At 37.8% G+C, this 19,570-nt stretch overlaps 1 protein-coding gene across 1 annotated transcript in view; it reads left to right on the top strand.

Annotated features, from left to right (window-relative positions):
- Positions 1-19,570, top strand: part of LOC132397121 (uncharacterized) — a 98,974-nt gene that overhangs the window by 66,556 nt on the left and 12,848 nt on the right. Inside the window, exon 8 of the mRNA XM_059975446.1 lies at positions 11,840-12,966. Within this exon, the coding sequence (XP_059831429.1) occupies positions 11,840-12,966 (1,127 nt within the window). The remainder of the gene's footprint in view (positions 1-11,839; positions 12,967-19,570) is intronic.

Genomic DNA, 19,570 nt, shown 5'->3' with positions numbered 1-19,570 from the left:
TATTACATAGATGATACAGAAGGAGATTTAATAATGCATGTAACTTATGTCTATGTGATGGACTCGAAACTATGGGATGAAGCTTCTCCTGGTCTATGGAGACTGTATATCACAGTTGGGATAATAGTCCACACCATATTGTCCCTCAAAAAAACCCCTTTTTGTTGATTTTTAGATATGGTGGTTATAACTACAAATTCTATATCTTTTAAATTACTTTCTCTGTGGCAAAATGATTGTAAGCTGCAACAGCATTCACTTAAGAACATTGAATTCTATGGGTGTGGAAAATACAGTTGGAGTCTACCTGGCTGAAACCAAGTTTTGAAGAAAAAGTGTTACTTTATTCACCTCTTGTAACCTTATTATTTGTCTTGCTTTAAAACTGCAACTTCTTTCAATTTTCCAGTGCTACCAGTGTCATTGTAGGCAGGAATTTGTTCCATGTGTTTATCACTTTCTGCAAGAAGTTATAAAATCTGAACTATCCATTGTGTTTGAAGTTTAATCTCTGGTTAGTTTGTGGTCCCATTATATAATAAAGTTTTTTTTTTGTCTTTTACATGAGAACTTGAGGAAAGAATTAAAAGCAGAAAAAGCTAAGAGCTATTCGCCCCCTTATAGCTGCTCCATCATTCAGTAAGATCCTTTACCTCAGCATCAATGACAATCACTAACCCCACTGTCCTTGATTTTCCTGTTACCCACAAAACTAGCAATTATGTCTTAAAGCCTCCACAGTCCTCATGGGTGGAGAATTCCAAAGCGTCATTTTGAAATTCTCCACTTGAAGGTTAAATAAATCACTTGCCCTTTCAAGCAAGAGAAAATCTACAGATGCAGGAAATCCAAGCAATACACACAAAATGCTAGAGAAACTCAGCAAGCCAGGCAGCATCTATGGAAAAGAGTAAACAGTTGATGCTTCAGGCCAAGACTCTTCGTCAGGACTAGAGAATAAAGATGAGAAGTCCATTTGAGGCCATTTCAGAAAATATTATCACTGCATCTATCCTGCCAAACTCTATAAGGGTTCTGTATGTTTCTAAGATATAAACTTTTCTAAACTCAAGAGAATAGGTACAGTTTGTTTTATCCTTTCTCCAGAATTTAATCGTGAGCCCTCACTTCACACCCTCCATTGCACATATAGTCTTGCTTATGTACAATGTACACAATAATGTGACTAATGTACATAACACTCTAGGTACTGTCTCATTGGAGTCTTAAATAATTGGAAGAAAATACCTTTTCCTTGTCCTTTTTCAATAGTCAAGATACTATTTGCCTTCCTTGCTACTTGCTCTGTTTGCACTTTGACTCTCAGTGATTTGTGTGAAAGTCTCTGAATATCAACGTTCAATCTCACCAATAACCCTTTGATCTATGGCAACTTTAATAACATATCCCTAGCCCTTTAAGGTAAAATTGGTGTTTTCCGGAATCTTCCATACAGATAAGGTATTTGGTTTCTAATCAGTTACGTATTTACTGTCTCCAAAACTAAAATTAAAAGAATTGAATTTTGGGATTGTGAGTTCTGTGTAAGCTCACAACTGCCCTCTTCATAAGTTCTTCTTTAAATAAAACTTAAGTATTCATTCAAACAAAATCAGTTGGCTGTTTCTCACTTGTAGGGTGTCACTTAATATCGAACTCCCAAAGCATTATAAGCTTAATAATTCTGTTAGGAATTGGATTTTGGCCGTGTAATTTCTCTAGCTCAGTGAGTGTATAGTCAAAATTGTTCTTTTGAAGGAATGCACAGACTGAGGAACTGCCATCACCATATTTCAAAGGGAAAACTGAACATCGATGCTCAAAGACTATGTAAAAGATATTTCTGAATCACTGTGCTAATTTTCTTTCTGGTGCACGTCACTCAATTTTTTCACTTTGCATTTTGTGACAGTACTAAGTAGGCTTTAGCCAAGGAGAAAACAAATCAGTAGCAGGATTCCTGAAAGGAGTTGAACTACACGTGTAAATACATTCAGATTTATTTTCTGATGCATCTTTGAATTTTCTACACACTAGACAATTCATGATCACATGTCCTATATGCTTGTGATGAAACTGAGATGTTTTTTTTTTCCAGAAGTTGTTGTTAAGTCAGATTTGATAAAATAGTGGGTTACTGCTTTGTACATTTGTTTCCCTGTGTTAGTACATTACTGACTTAAACCATGGGGTGAGACTAATTGCAAGAATGGTTCTATCTACATTTCTATTACATGCCTCTATTCAGCTTGTACAGAAAAAGTCCTAAGCAAAATTAGTACTGCTTTAATTGTAAAAAAAAAGTTCAGAAACTCCAGAAGGTATAAAGTTGAATATACATAATTAAAATTCCTCTTTATAAACACATTTGAAAAAAAATTATAAGGGTTGGACTTTTAAACTGGGTTTTTTCTTTACTCACATTTTGATTAAATTTAATTAAATGCGCAAAATGTGTAATACTACCACATTCTAAAATATTTATTGAATATGTGAAGGAATGAGTTTTATCAAAGCATCATTAAATTCTCCCATATTCTTCATCCTTCAACAGTCTACATCTTTTCAGAAGAAGAACTTAAGACTACACAATGGACAGTTGTCCTGCATCTCAAAGAAGTCTTGTGTGTTCAGAGTGATGCTGTATCTTAGTTCCCCAATAAACAGTGATAGGAGTCAATCAAACAGTAGGTGGCAAAGAAACCATTATCCAGAATATTTAAATTTTAACCCACCCTAGCCATCTGATCAATTAGAACTAGCAGCTAGTGTACTCTTGCAGTGATCCAGACAGCAATTGTTACCATTGTTTTATTTGGCTTAATGTTCACTTTCCTCTAACAAAGTGAGAACTTCAAAGAAAAATATGAAACTAATTCCATTTGATAAATGCTTGTGTATTGCTTTCTTCCTTGTTCTTTGTCAATTATGTCAACTTTTGGATTTTATAAAAAAATAAATAATTTTCATCTGTAATAATAGCACTCATTTTGTATTTAAAGGGAAACTTCCTCTTTCACATCCGATATTGGAATAAAATAAAATATCTCCTGGTACATTAATTACAAAGTACCTTGTAGCTAATATCTTGCTCCATAACTGAAGAAGATGATTTATGAATAGTGACTGCAAGTTATTGAACTAGATTATGTAGGATTTGCTTTCTTCTAGAAAGAAAAGTGCTTAAGAGCATTCCATCTAAATCTCAAACACAGTCAACTGTCATTTTAATTTGATTTACCTGTAGAGAACAATTTGTTTTACAAGCTTATTTTTACATTTTTGAAGTCAAGTAGAACTAACTAAAGTTATAATATTTACAGTAATCAAATAGGTTAGCTATACTATTTTGATATTATTTAAGATTTTTATGTTAACATTTAAAATGCTAAACTTTATTGTAAGATTTCCAATCCTGCAATCATTCAAAACATATACATTTAAATTAGTTAGAGTAAAAATGGAAAGTTCTTCGAATGCACAGCAAGATAGACAGCATCTATAGTTCAGCATCAAAGTTAATTTTTCAAGGTAACCAACCTGATATATTAACTGAATTTTTCTCTCTCTGCCAATGCTGCCTAACCCGGTGTTGTTCAAGCAATTTTGCTTTTATTTCAAGCCCTGCATTTTTGTCTTTTGAGTATATGATTATAAGATTGAAATAAGGTAGACTCTTTAAATTCTGTGTATTCTAGGTGTTGTGCTTAGGTATTGCAAATGGCAGATTTGATGTGCAAGTGTAGTTTCTTCATTTAATAGTTAGCCAGGCAGCTTTTTTTTCCTTTGTGGAATTCAAACCACTAGCAGGAATGGCAGCTCTGTATAATACTTTAGTATTGAAATGGACTTTAGTATTCACCATTCCAAAGACCTGCTAAGCTTACAATTTCAAATAGTATTGATTTACTAATGTTCCAATACTTAATAATAACATCATACAGTGTCAAGAATATTTGAAATGCATTACCAGTCACAGAAACCCACAGTACATCTGGAAGTCATTGAGCCATTTGTACCTGAAATGATCCAAATGAGCAAAGCCACCTAAATGACACATTTGACTTTCCAGTTTAATTTGTAGACTTTCAGGTAGTGGCATTTTGAGTACATATTCAAATAGTTTTGAAATGTGGTGAAAGTCTGTTCCACTACATTCCGTTCAGGTAGTATGTTTCAAACACACCATTAGAATAAAAACATTTTCTTTCGGAACTTTTGTTATCATTTTTATCTATTATTTTACTCTTATGCCAATAAAAACAAAGGGGCATGCAAATACACAGAAGATCTGTAATAACTGGAGAGAAGGGAGTTAATATTTTCATGACAGCTTTAAAGGATTCAAAGTACATTTATTATCAAAGTGCAGTATGTATGCAGTAAACAGTCCTGAGATTCATCTTCTCTGCAGCTTTAATCATATCTGGAAATAGATGAAAAACTACTTTTGAGCTGCAGAGAAATGGAGGACAGAACAAGCAAGGTCTCAGACTGAGTGGAGTGACAACAAGAGTGTTAGAGATAGATAGCAAAGTACTGAAGGAATAAAAGAGCAGAACAGTGATCTGAAATTTCAAAAGGAATTTCAAATGAATGCCATAAATCTGAAGAGAAAATGCAGAACAACACATCTTCAAAATTGTTAGCTCAGTTTTGAATTTGGAAGCCTGTTGAATGACTGGTTATAAGGTAAGTACTCTTTGTGAACTTGGATTGAATTTTGTTGAAACAATTCAGGAGGCTAATGATAGAGAAGTCAAAATGAGATGGAACATTGAAGTGAGTGGTGACAAGAAGGTTGAAGTCATGGTTGAACACTGGAGATGCTTTGCAAAGCGGTCACTCATTCTGCATTTGGCCTCTTCAGTGTAAAAGCACATGTTGTTATAACTCCAAATGGACTTGTGCTGTGCAACTTGAAATATTCACATAACTTCGAGTAGAACAATAGTGCCCATATTTCAGGAGAAATTTGATTCCTGACTTCCAAAATGATTTTCTTTTGCTCTGAGGTTTAAAGCACCTCAGTTGATACTGCAGTGGTGCAAACTTCAACGACAATCTAAACAAATGAGATTTACAATTTCCTTACTTTAACTTTATTTACCCTCAGAACAACTGTTTTCCCTGAATCTGTGTTACGAAAAATTTCAGCATTCAAAACTCCTTGTTCTCATTCAACCCATAGGAGAAAGCAGGGCAGACAAATGCAGTTGCCTACACAGACATCCATAAGTTACAAGCATCCATAGCTTGCAGTTGTCCCCTTGCTGGCCACTATCTATCAGCAGCACCAAACTGCAGCTTTGGTTGGTGTATGTTACTGTATGCTCTTGGATAAAGAATATGGCTACTGCTCTTCTTCAGCTTGCTCAAGTCTCTCCAACTTCCGGAGAACACCATTGCTTTATGCCTTCCATCTCTGACCACACCATTCCCTGTCCTTCAGTTCTTCATAATATCTATCTATTCATTACCAGGAATGTTTTAATTCAATTTTCAGATTCTGTGACCCTCTGGTGAGGCCACCATTTATTGTCGTTCCCAATTGCCCCTGAGAAGACAGTGAAGATCTACCTTCTTGAACTACAGCTGTCAATCTGATGAAGGTGCTTCTACAATACTGATGAACAGAGTTCCAAAACTTAGACCACAGTAGCTGTAACAGCCTTGCTTGTATTATGTACCTTTAAGAGCCATCTGCAAATTTTGTATCTGTGAGGACAATGTTGGAAGTTGCAAGAACCTCTGATAAATCAAAAGAGATGCCAGAGAACCTCGCTGTCAGTTACAGCATGGCATCTGCAGTTCTGTGAATTTTACCTTAAAGATCTGAATCTCTGTGCAATTTTCACAAAAAACATTATAGTGACCCACAGAACTGTTTTAATGTCGTTAAATGATAATTAAATCAAAAGAATGATGACAGCATGTTGTGAGCAGCAAATACAGTGTGCTGACTTGAAAGAATTGCAGGTGAATTGCTCTTCATATTGGAAAGAATGTTTCGGAGTCTGTATAGGAAGGAGACAAGTAGATGCAACTAGTCATGGTGGAAATTGAGGAGAATGATCCTTTGGACATGAAGGCTAATAGTGAGGATATATACATTCTATTCTAGTTGTGAGAGTTGGCGAAGAAAGTGGAGCAATCACAGCCAAAGGCCTGTCAATAATGGTGGTTTCCTTTCAAGAATCAAAGCTGCTAAATGTCAAAGCATTGTTAAGAAATGGGTTTGTACTTGCAATTCCCTGTCTGATAAGTTCACAGTACAATTTGATTCTTTGGGGATAAGCTATAATGCTATACTCTGAGATTACTTAGAAATCTCATGATTTCATAGCTAATACCACTACTCATACTAACTTTTTGATTTCAGATTACTTAATTCACTGAAATTAAATTCTCAAATTCTTGTGGTGAGATTTGAACTTGTACCCCCAGGTCATTTATCCAAGTCTCTGGTTTACAGCTCCAGTATTAATCACTGTGTTCTGTACTCGCTCACCTCCATAGTTCCCTGGATTTGGGAGTTCCACATTTGTGTTTTGGAACAATCTTGTTCTGAATCTTCATTATCTTTTCCACGAGCAATAATGCCAACTGTTTAACAATAAACTATAAATTTACAGAAAATAAATCAAATTCCAGCAGTATTATTTAAATATTCATGATCTGAATTACGATCACTGCACGTTTTTATGGATAGACAAATTACTGCGGTTTCATCCCTGAAGATTCTACCACTCAGCAGTGTATGTTGTTGGGTTAAAGAAATAGCAAGAACGCTTTTATGTCCAATTCAAAAAAAGTCCTGAAAATTTTTTGTAAAAACACGTTACCATAAAATTTGATTCGAAAGACTCAAGCAAGACATTAGCAGACAATTTCATTGACACTCAATCAGAAAGCTGCCAAGAAATTCTTGGACATAAAATCAGCAATGAACCCTCCATATTTCTTAATAAATAGGAGGTCAAAGATGAGGTTGTTTACAGCTTGAATTTATAAATACCGTCGGGGCTTTACAGAGGTGTTTTCAGAAGTTGTTTGTAAATGAGATTGGCTGATATTGGCAGTTAGAGAAGGTTTTTCTCTGTGATACAGATGAATTCAGGTCATAGTTGAGAAAATATTGCAGATACAATAGTGTCTTTGCAAAAGGGATAATAACTATTTATGCTAAAGAAAACAGTCATAGAACAGTTCAGCACACAATGTTATGCCAAATCAATCAAATGGCCAACAAAACTAATGACCTCTACTACACAATGTCCATTGTTCCATTTTCCTTTGCATTCATGTGCCTATCTAAACGGCTCTTAAAAGTCTGTAATGTATACCACCACCCCAGGCAGCATATTCCAGGTACCCACCACTCTCTGTAAAATAAACACTTACACCTCATATTTCCTTTGAAATTACCCCTCCTCACCTTAAATGCATGCCCCCTAGTATTAGAAGTTATAACTATAGAAAAAAATACTATCTATCTATCTATACCTCTCATGATTTTATAAGCTTCTATCAGATCACCAGCCACTCACCAGCCTCAGCCATTCCAGAGAAAACAACCCAAGTTTGCCCAACCTCTCATTATAGCACATGCCTTCTAATCCAGGCAGCATCCTGGTAAACCTCTTGTGCACTCTCCAAAGCCTCAACTTCCTTTTGATAATGGGGCAACCAGAACTGTATGCCATACTCCACTTGCAGTCTAACTAGAGTTTTGTATAGCTGCAACTTTTGAACTCAGTGCCTCAACAATAATGGCAAGCATGCTATATGCCTTTTTAACCATCCTATCAACCTGTGTAACCACTTACAGGGAGCTGTGAGTAGGGATTCCAAGATCCCTCTGCTCATGAACAATCTTAAGGGTCTTGCCCTTAACAGTGTACTGACTTTCCATTAGCTTTAACAAGGAGCAACATTTCACATTTTATGTTATTTTTTTTATGACCCACCTATTTAAATCTAGCCTAATCACAGGACAATTTACAATGACCAGTTGACCAGTGCACACTTGATCTGTGGGAAGGAACTAGAGCATCTGGAGGAAATCTGTATGCTCATGGGAAGAACGTATAAGCTTTTTACTGAAGGTGCTAAAATTGAATTCCAAACTTCAATGCCCTGAGCTGTAATAGCATCACACTAACTGTTACGCTACTGTGGCCATTTCTCCGCCTATATCTGCAACTGATCTATAATCCACTGTATTCTTCACCAGTCTTTTATGCTTTCCACAACACCACTAATCTTCATATCATTTGCGGACTTACTAACCCACCGATTTACATTTTCATCCAGGTCATTTATATAGCTCACAAAAAGTAGAGGTCCCAGTACAGATCTCCCTGGAACACCACTAATCACAGACCTCCAGCCTGAATAAGTCCCTTCGACCACTACCCTCTGTTGTCCATGGGCAAGCCAGTTCTGAATCCAAACAACCAATTCAGCACCCTAATCTTCTGGGATGAGCCTCCCCAGAGGAAACTTGTCAAACGCCTTACTAAAATCCATGTAAACAATATCCACTGTTCTTCCTTCACAATCACCCCCATCACCTCGTCAAAAAACTCAAATCAAGTTAGTAAGACAACAACAATTCAGGAACAGCTTCTTCCCCTTAGCCATCTGATTGCTGAATGGACATTGAACCCATGAACACTACTTCACTACTTTTTGATTTCTATTTTTGCACTACATATTTAATTTACTATTTTTATATATACTATAATTCATATCTTTTCTGCTATTATGTATTCCATTGAACTGCTGCTGCAAGGGCCACAAATTTCATGACATATGCTAGTGATACTGAACCTGATTCTGATTCTGATGTGCTCCACACAAACCAATACTGGCTTGCCCTTATTAGGCCATGGTTTTCCAAATACTTATAAGTACTATTCCTAAGAATTCTCTCTGCAACTTACCCACCACTGATGTGAGCCTCACCAACCTATAGTTCCCAGGATTATCCCTGGTTCCCTTCTTGAATAATGGAACAACATTAGCTTCTTGTCAGTGCTCTGGGACCTCTATGGCTAGAGGACACAAAGATATTGGTCAGTCTCTTTCCTTTCTCAATAACATGGGTATATCCCATCGAGCCCTGGGGACTTAATGCTCTTTAAGAGACCAAACAGTACCTCCTCCTTTGTGTCCAAATGCCATGCATATTAATTTGCTTGTCGCTGATCTCCCTTTCCTCCATGTCCTTGGTAAAAACTGATGTAAAGTACCCATTAAGGACCTCACCTGCATCCTCTTCGACTAAGCAAATGTTTCCCACTTTGTCCTTGTGTGGTCCTACCACTCAATCTTTGAAGTATCAATAATTGGATATAATGATTGGAAGTAGGAACAAATTGAAATAAATAAATCATAGTCTGGAAAAAATTGATTTGGTGGATCAAATTGTCTTTGCTTTCAGCACAACTTATACTCTTCACGGTAATTCATATTGTAAGGGATGAACTTTCTTGGAATTTCTCCTTTCCCCAGTAGTAAACCCAGCAGATGTTTCTATGTGGGGATGAAATTTTTGTTTAACTTGGAATGACATAATAGGAAATCTCTGATTTTGTTTGTATTTTATTCTTGAAGTTCACTGCTATTGAAATAATTTGATTTTGGCAATGTGAAGATGCAAGTATTTCCTGCTGTGCATTCATTAGCCAGTTGTTACATGCGGTATATCTTCAGTAGTTTACCAGTAACAGTTCAGCTTTTATTGCCATAAATGAGAAGATTCTCTGGGATGGATCATGTGGAAGGGCTGTGGGGGAGATGAGGATGAGAGGAGCGTAGGTAATTTCTGACAGGTAGCATGTCCTTCCTTTAAAATTGTGATAAAATATTCATATTTTATTTTGAAATGTGCTGTTCAGAACTATAATTGAAACAAAATTAATATCGGTGACCATTGGTTGACAATGATGCTTGTTTGAAATAGGCTCCTGAAACATGGAAAATGGAGAAACTCCAAAATTCAGACTGAAGCACTCAGAGCTTTTTCATGTGTATTGTATCAAGTTGCACTAAGCTAATGAAGAACACATACAAAATAGTCCAGCAAATTCACAGCATTTTAGTGGAACTTGTGGTTTCCATATTAGCCCCAGATTGATTTGCTATTCTCCCCTACATCTCTCTGTGCACCATAGTGTAGCATTAGACTCATACTAATTTACTAAGGGTCTCAAATATACCATGAGACTCCTAGAAAGTATTCTGCCAAGCTTTGGATGCATATCATCAAAAGAGAAGAGGGTTTTCAATTATAATCATATTTTCTCAAAATCTGATAAATAATAGAATGGGAATTTTGAACAGACTTCATTATATGTGAACAAGTAATGTAGCTCTCTCACATTGGTAAAGTCTAGCTACCATTGATTCAAGGATAAGTACATTTACTGAAAGGAGAGCATTTTAATTTATATGTTTGAACATTATGGAATGGTAGATAGATAGATACTTCATTGATCCCAAAGGAAATTACAGAATCACGGTAGCATTATGAGTGCACAAGTATACAAATATTAGGAGAGAAGTAAGAAAGAATAAAAAATAAGTTGCCTCAAACAGTCTAACAGGAGGGGGTCATCACTTCCTCAGTTAGAAGTTGTCTCATTATGGAGCCTAATAGCCGAGGGTAAGAATTACCTCATATAGCACTCTTTTAAAATAATTTTTAAAAATTTGATCTGCGTAGTAACACACCTAAGTTAATTGTAATACTTTCAGGATTTACAAAATTGAGGGAATCTGAATAATTGTTGTAAAGGTAACAATCTGATTAGATTGCACTCCTCCAGGAAACTAACTTGATTATTTGTGAGAAAGCCCTTCCAGATCTTATGCTGATTTCTCTTTATTAGCTTCTGATCCTGTATACTGTACATTTGGGTGTAGTGAGTTTTAGTAGAATGGGTAATGAATGCTTTGTCTTTACACTAGAATGCAGATCACAAGAATGTTATTTATGGATTATAGTTAGTGAATGTGAGTGATTTTATTTCTACTAAACCTCTAAAATAAATTAGATTTAATGATGTATTGAGTGACATAAAGATTTTCAACATCAGTAAAGTTTAATTTTCTGTTTTTTTGTGGTGACCTTTTTTCTACGATAGTTTTTAACTCTTTTTCTTTTGACCACAAAGTGGTATTTGTTAGAGCCTGAACGAATGGTAGTGTGTTTGAGAAATATGTAAATAATACTTGGGGTTGGGAATAAGATACTTGAATTTATAATAGTTAATTGGTTAGAGTCCATTTAGATTGCTAACAAATAATACATAATAAAAGATAATACATACACAAGGCCACTTTTTGTACTCTATTCTGTGTTTTGATGTGTTGATTATTTCTGTTTATTTGCAAATTGAAAAAGTCAGATAGAAAAACTTAGTACTGTCAGTAGATTCAAAGTAGAAACAGAATATTGCACTGGGCTATTTAATATGGTTAGAAAGAATTGTGCACAAGAAAGATGACTTTGATATGAACATTGAGTAAAGATGTTTTGCCATATCGTTTTGGAAAGGGTAGATGATATATTTGCTCATTTAAAAATGTCAAATAGGTTTATATGTTCATCTCTTTCAAAAAACATTTTTTCTCAAATACAGCCTATGTGTTCCAACAAAAGATACTGTCTTCCCTGTGCAGTTAATTACATAAATAATAATGTAATAAATAATAAGTAATCTTTACAAATGTTAGCAGTATATTTTTTTAAATCTTCTCAATTTAACAGCAATTTTTAAGCAAGTGTTCATTGAATTTGATGCAGTTAACCTGTGTTTTATTTTTTAAGTTCCATCTATGGCTACATTTGCCTTTCTGGAAAATCTTGTCCAGTACTACAGATTCCATCTCGTGCAATCTGAAGTTGAAGAAGGAAGCACCCTGATACCTGTGCAGCCGGAACAACAACAGCAACCTGTGAAGGATAAGGTTCAACACCACTACCCTCAGCATCCACCAGTGCTGTTACATCCCCCACAACAGTATGAAAATCAACATCCAGAAGAAAAAATAGCAGTGATTGAGCACGGTCCAGTACCTAAACAGACGCAACAAAAGTGTTCAGAGCAAGAACTCAAGGTTGAACAGTGTGATGAAATTCTAGAACAACAGTTTTACCCAGAGCGATCAAAACATTACCAGCAGAAAAACCTCAAAGAACAACTCAGTGAGGTGCCAGAAAATAACAGCCAATGCCAACAACATTTAATGGTGGAGCACCATCCATTAGATCCAAATCAATTGTCTCATCTCCAGCAACAATCACCACAACAGTTATCACATCTCCAGCAGCAGTCTCCTCATCAATTGCCACATCTCCATCAACCGTCATCACAACAATTGCCACATCTCCAACAACAGTTGCCACAATATTTGCCACATCTCCAGCAACAGTCACCACAACAGTTGCCACATCTCCAGCAACAGACGCCACAACAGTTGCCACATCTCCAACAACAGACGCCACAACAGTTGCCACATCTCCAGCAACAGACGCCACAACAGTTGCCACATCTCCAGCAACAGACGCCACAACAGTTGCCACATATCCAGCAACAGACGCCACAACAGTTGCCACATCTCCAGCAACAGACGCCACAACAGTTGCCACATGTCCAGCAACAATCACCTCACCAAGTATCACAGACACAGCAGTCATCCCCACATCCACTGCCACAATCGCAGCAACAACAACCTGACCAGAAGAAATTTTTATGGCAGCAAGAAAATCTACAGCCAATGCCACAGCCACTGCCACCATCGCGGCCACAACACCAGCTTCCACATTACCAATGTCCTTCCCTGCAGGAACCATCACGTCTTCAACATAGGTTGCAGCCTTCAACTTTCAAAGATATATGTCGTAATCTGAAAGCAGTAGCTGCTCGTAAACGTATGCGACAGAATCAACCATCGGTAAGAACTGTCTCTTGATACTAAAAAATTCTTTATATTGATTGGCTAGTTTTATTTGAAGGAGGATGAATCAAATGAAAAGTGTTGTTTCCCAACTTGAATTTATCATGTATGTGTTTACAACGAATGGGAGTCCAAAGGATAAAATTGTTTTCTCAGAAAAGATAATGTGGCTGGGTTAATTATCATCTGTGTGTGTGCGCATGTGAATTAGTAAGAGATGTTGAGATCTCCTGACAAACTTTGTTTATGTGTAGATGTGTCAGCAGCTATAAATGCTCTCCTTGAATAGAGAGAGGTAAGGGGAGCTTAATGGAGTTGTTGAAAATTGAGGTATTTCAGAGCACAGATGGGGAAAAAAATTATATCAGCAGTAATGTAATTAGACCGTAAGATATTGGAGCAGAATTAGGTCATTTGACCCATCAAGCCTGCTCCACCATTTCATCATGGCTAATGTATTATTCCTCTCAACTCCATTCTCCTGCCTTCTCCCTGTAACCATCGATACCCTTACTAATCAAGAACCTGTCAACCTCCGCTTTAAATACACCCAGAGACCTGGCCTCCACATCCGTCTCTCCATGTCCATTCTATCTAGGTCTTTTAAAATTGATAAGTTTCAGTGAGATTCCCTTCTCATTCTTCTAAACTTCAGAGAGTGCAGGCCCAGAATCATCAAACATTTCTTGTACATTAACCCTTTCATTCCCGGAATTGTTCTAGTGGACCTCCTTAGGACTCATTCCAATGTTAGCACATCCTTTCTCAGAAAAGGGACCCATAACTGTTTACGGTACTCCAAGTGCAGTCTGACCAATGCCTTATAAAGCCTCAGCATTCATCCTTGCTTTTTTATGCTGGTCCTCTTGAAATGAATACTATCAGTGCTTTTGCCTTCCTTACCAAAAGGTCAACCTTTAGGCAATCCTGCACTAGGACTCCCAGGTCTCTTTGCATCTTTGATTTCTGAATTTGCTCCCCATTAAGAACATAGTCTACACCTTTATTCCTTCTACCAAAGTGCATAACCATACACTTCCCTATAATGTATTCATCTGCCACTTCTTTGCCCATTCTCCTAATCTACCTAAGTACCCAAGTCTTTTTGCAGACTCCCTGCTTCCTCAATGTTACTGCCCCGCCATCTATCTATCTATCACCAAGATACTTAGCCACAAAGCCATCAATTCTGTCAACTAAATCATTGACATTTAACGTGAAAAGAAGTGGTCCCAACACTTGCCCCTGTGGAACACCACTTGTCACCAGCAGCCAGCTGGAAACAGCCCCCTTTATTCCCACTCTTCACCTCCTGTCAGTCTATCGAAGCTAATACCTTTCCTGTAATACTCTGGGTTCTTATCTTGTTTAGTATACTCAGATTTAACTCAAAAGTTGATCAGCAAATGGATCTCTGCAAGTGTTGGGTAATAATTTCTACAGCAGGATTGTTGTGCATTTTAATATTGACTTGTCTTGAACTACCACTATGGCTCAATGATTGTGCCATGTAATACTGAAGTTGATAAACCAAAAATTTCAGTTTAGGAACTGGATGGCTAATCTGTGCTGTTTAAATTATCCCATGGAATGCTATGATTCCAAGAAAGTGATTTACTTACACCATAACAAGAACAGTTAGGAATAAAGGTTGGCCCTTGCTTCTGAGTAATAGAAAACAAAAGCCACAAAATCTGTAAGAGAGATTAGGAATACAGAATGCAACTATCACCAGAGGGCTTTCAGTGATTTTGTTGGATATGTACTGCCTACAGTTGAAAAAGGTGCTGTTAATTGAAGAAGTTGTAACAACTTAACTCTATAAGGCCATATGTTAATAATGTTCTTTTAAGTAAGATGCCAAGGGAAGAATGGGTGCATTAGTACTTATGGAGCCAAAATTTTTGTAAGATACACCTTTCAGTATGACTAAAAGAGGAAAATGGGGAATGGACTAAAAAATTTAAATAGTCAAAATAATTTTGAGTGAATACAAATAGAAATTATCTGTATTCAAGGTAATCAAGTTTTTTGTTGTCAATTTCTCTGAAACTGTTTTCTTCGGCATGATGATGTTTAAGAACTTTTTGGTCTCGAACTTAACTCTTTGCTAACTTTAGTTAATATAGATATAAACTGAAATCTAGAGGAACATGTTTGCTGAAATCATAAGTGCTTGTACAAACCCCATTTCCAGAAAAGTTGGGATATTTTCCAAAATGCAATAAAAACAAAAATCTCTGATATCTTAATTCACGTGAACCTTTATTCAACTGACAAAAGTACAAAGAAAAGATTTTCAATAGTTTTACTGACCAACTTAATTGTATTTTGTAAATGTACACAAATTTAGAATTTGATGGCTGCAACACACTCAACAAAAGTTGGGACAGGTTTAAAATAAGATTGAAAAGTGCACAGAATATTCAAGTAACACTGGTTTGGAAGACTCCACATTAAGCAGGTTAATTGGTAGCAGGTGAGGTATCATGACTGGGTATAAAAGTAGCGTCCATCAAAGGCTCAGACTTTCCAAGCAAGGATGGGTCGTGGCTCACCCCTTTGTGCCAAAATTTGTGAGAGAATTGTTAGTCAGTTTAAAAGGAACATTTCCCAACGCAAGATTGCAGTCTTTCAACATCTACAGTACATAATATCGTGAAAAGATTCGGAGAATTCAGAGACATCTCAGTGCGTAAAGGGCAAGGTCGGAAACCACTGTCGAATGCGTGTGATCTTCAAGCCCTCAGGCGGCACTGCCGAAGAAACTGTCATGCTACTGTGACAATTATAGCCACCTGGGCTCGGGAGTACTTCGGAAAACCATTGTCACTTAACACCGTCCATTGCTGCATTCAGAAATGCAACTTGAAACTGTATTACGCAAGGATTACATCAACTCTATGCGGAAACGCCGGTGAGTTCTCTGGACCCAAGCTCATCTCAGATGGACTGAAAGACTGTGGAACCGTGTGCTGTGATCAGACAAGTCCACATTTCATCTAGTTTTTGGAAAAAACGGGCGTCGAGTTCTCCGTGCCAAAGATGAAAACGACCATCCTGATTGTTATCAGTGAAAGGTGAAAAAGCCAGCATCTGTGATGGTATGGGGGTGCATCAGTGCCCATGGCATGGGTGAGTTGCATGTATGTGATGGTACCATTGACTTTGAGGCGTATTTTAGAGAGACATATGTTGCCATCAAGGCAACGTCTCTTCCCGGGACGTCCATGCTTATTTCAGCAGGACAATGCCAGACCACATTCTGCACGGGCTACAGCAGTGTGGCTTTGTAGACAGAGTGCGTGTGCTTGACTGGCCTGCTGCCAGTCCAGATCTATCTCCTATTGAAAATGTATGGTGCATCATGAAGAGGAGAATCAGACAACAGAGACCACTGACTGTTGAACAGCTGAAGTCTTATATCAAGCAAGAATGGACAAAATTTCCAATTGCAAATCTACTACAATTAGTATCCTCAGTTCCAAAACGATTAAAAAGTGTTATTATAAGGAAAAGTGATGTAACACAATGGTAAACATGCCTCTGTCCCAACTTTTGTTGAGTGTGTTGCAGCCATCAAATTCTAAGTTTGTGTATACTTACATACAAACAAGTTGGTCAGTAAAACTAATGAAAATCTTTTCTTTGTTCTTTTGTCAGTTGAATAAAGGTTCACGTGAATTAACATATCACAGATTTTTGTTTTTATTGCATTTTGGAAAATATCCCAACTTTTCTGGAAATGAGGTTTGTAATTATCTGACAAGGTAGAAAGTCTAGAATTGAGATGTTTTTATGTCATTAACTCAAGGGTCCTAGCAACTGATTTGTTCCTCAAGGGAGTGAGTATTGCTTGATCAATCAGCCATATTTAATTCCTAACATTTTTGTGGATTGTATGAGTTGAAATTTCTGTCTTATAATTTTTAATCTCATCTCCTCCTTCACTCTAATAGCTGCACTGCCATGTGTCCATGACATTATCATTAAAACAAAACTTTCAGAATAGGCAGCAAGAGATTTAACATTTTTAGATTTCAAGATTTAAGACCTATGAAGAGTTGAATGGAATGTGGGAACATAAAAATGGGATTATTATAGGATTTGCGTAAATGGGTGGTTAATGGTCGATGTGGGTTTTGTTGGGTTGTACCTCTCTATGATCCTGTGATAGAAGTCATTGCCAATAGAAGTATCAATGATGGAGATTTTATATATTCCTTTTAATTATTCCATGATTGTAGTAATAAATAAAGTTATGATTGCTCCTGGCTGTGTCAATTGCCTTACATTTGGCACATTGGGTGTTGTTAATTAGATAGTTAGTGTAGTGTTCTCGCTCAGGTGTAAGAGAACTCTGAACTAAACACCGAGGTAAACTGTAGTAAATGAAAACAGGATCGCAGTAAGATTAACCGTTTACTGTTCACTCTTCCACATTAACGTATGGTGAAAACTGTTGATAAAACAATACAAAATGTATACAGTATTTGTTTCCTTCTTGATATCACATTTACATCATAAATACTTACAAAAGTAAAACTACAACAACTACATTACATTAAAGTGCAGCATACAGTCAGAATCTACCTACGCCATTGACTGCTTTAAATACACTTCAACATAAACTACCCGCAACTCTTTAACTAACGAAAACATAAACCTTATCAACCATCATTACTTTTAACAGAGTCAGCGTTAACATTTTTAATTCAACACATCAATTATCTCATGAACTTACGGCATTGCTTCACTGATGTTTCTAGTGCGTAGAAAGAAAACTTTCCTTGCGCTGATCCTGCACATGTGAGCCCCCTCCTTCCCGTTTCTCCAAACCGGTATTTTCCCACAAGACGCGGCAAAACCGGGTGTGACGTCATCGCATGCCGCGATATATCACAGACAACAAATTTACTTTAAACAATCCTAACTTTAACTAAAAAATTTTAACAAACGAATTACTAAAGAGAAAATATTATAAACTAAACAAATGCCATAAAGGCAACACACTCCCCGCCTGACCTTCGTAAGGTCACAATGAACATAATACAAAACTTCAGTCTCTAAGTCAGTCATTAGGTAGAAGTAGAATGACTTCTGTAACTGGCCTTTGGTAAATTTTCACATCACCTTGGTCGGTAGTTTTCAACTCAACCTTCCTGACATGTCCATCCCTACTAGGGAATGTGGCAGTGATTCTGGCCATTGGCCAGTTGTTGTGGGCGATTTGCTTGTCCCTGAGCAGGACTAAATCTCCAACTTGAAGATTCCTGCAGGGTTCTGTCCACTTTTGCCTGTGTTGCAACGAAGGTAGATATTCCTGTCTCCAACGAGACCAGATCCGATTTGCCAGAGCCTGGACCTGTCTCCATTGCTTTGTGTACAAATCCTTATCAGAGAAGTCCCCTGGTGGAGGAGGTCTCCTGCCTTCTGCGTAAGGAGCATTGATGGCGAGAGTATGAAGGGGTTTTCTGGGTCAGAAGACACAGGTAGGAGTGGTCGTGCATTTATAATGGCTGTGACCTCTGCCATTAGTGTGCACAGTACATTGCGGGTCAATCGGGTGCGTTGCTGCATCTCGGGTTTTTTCAGAACGTGAACCGCTTGACTGCCTGCTCTTTGTTGTTTGGCAAGCACTGGCGTGGTTCTCTGAAAGGTAGTGGGGTGACCCAATTATTTGCTTCATCTCTGAAGTCCTTGGTGCCCATTATTTTTAAGAAAATGGTGTCTTGAGCTGATGGAGCAAGTTTATTATCATGCTCAGTTTGAACGAAGACTGACCGACCCAGCGTCTTGTCGGATACTTTACATTTGTTAAAGCCTTGTCGTGCTTCCTTGATACACATGAAACTTGTGCAGGGTTGATAAAATTGAATGGCGGCCACTCCCTAGCACATTGGTCTTGAGTGTGCTAACCGTCGGTTTGTGTACATTGCCAAGGCACCCCTCTCCTATCACCATCCAGCCCAGATCCAGGCGTTGCGCAAAGGGGGCGTCGTGTGGTCCATTGACCTGTTGCCTAACCTTGTGCACCCGGAGAACATCTCTTCCTACTAGCAGGAGTATTTCTGCTTTTGGATCCAGTTCTGGGATGTGTTTGGCGATGTGGTGGAGATGTGGCTGGTGTAGCACTGCACTTGGTATCGGGATCTCAGTGCGGTTCTTCAAAATTTCATTGCACTCTAAGAGTGGAGGGAGACAGATGACAACTTTACCATCCAGGGACTCGAGCTGGAAGCTTTCTGCCTTCCTTCCATAAGTTTCCACGCTGCCTGAGCAAGTTCTAAGGTAGTATGGGAACTGATTACTCTCAATGTTGAACAAGTCAAAGAACTCTGGACTGACTAGTGAGCAATTGCTCTGATCATCCAGAATTACATAGGCTTTGATGGCCTTGTCTTTGGCTCCCTTAGGGTACACCTTAGTGAGGCAGATCTTTGAACAAGAACGGCTTGACTGAGCTGGACCGCAAACTTCTGTGCAGCTCAAGCTGACAACAGTTGTCCTGGAGTGAGCCTCTCCCTCCCCGCCGTCCTGTTGTGGGGGTGAAGGAGCGTTGTCGGTTTGTGGTAACGGGCCGGGATGCATGGTCCCATCG

This window comes from Hypanus sabinus, chromosome 7 (assembly GCF_030144855.1).
Source record: "Hypanus sabinus isolate sHypSab1 chromosome 7, sHypSab1.hap1, whole genome shotgun sequence".
NCBI lineage: Eukaryota > Metazoa > Chordata > Chondrichthyes > Myliobatiformes > Dasyatidae > Hypanus > Hypanus sabinus.
Note: the sequence above shows the minus strand (reverse complement) of the source record. Positions and strands in the feature narration are given on the sequence as shown.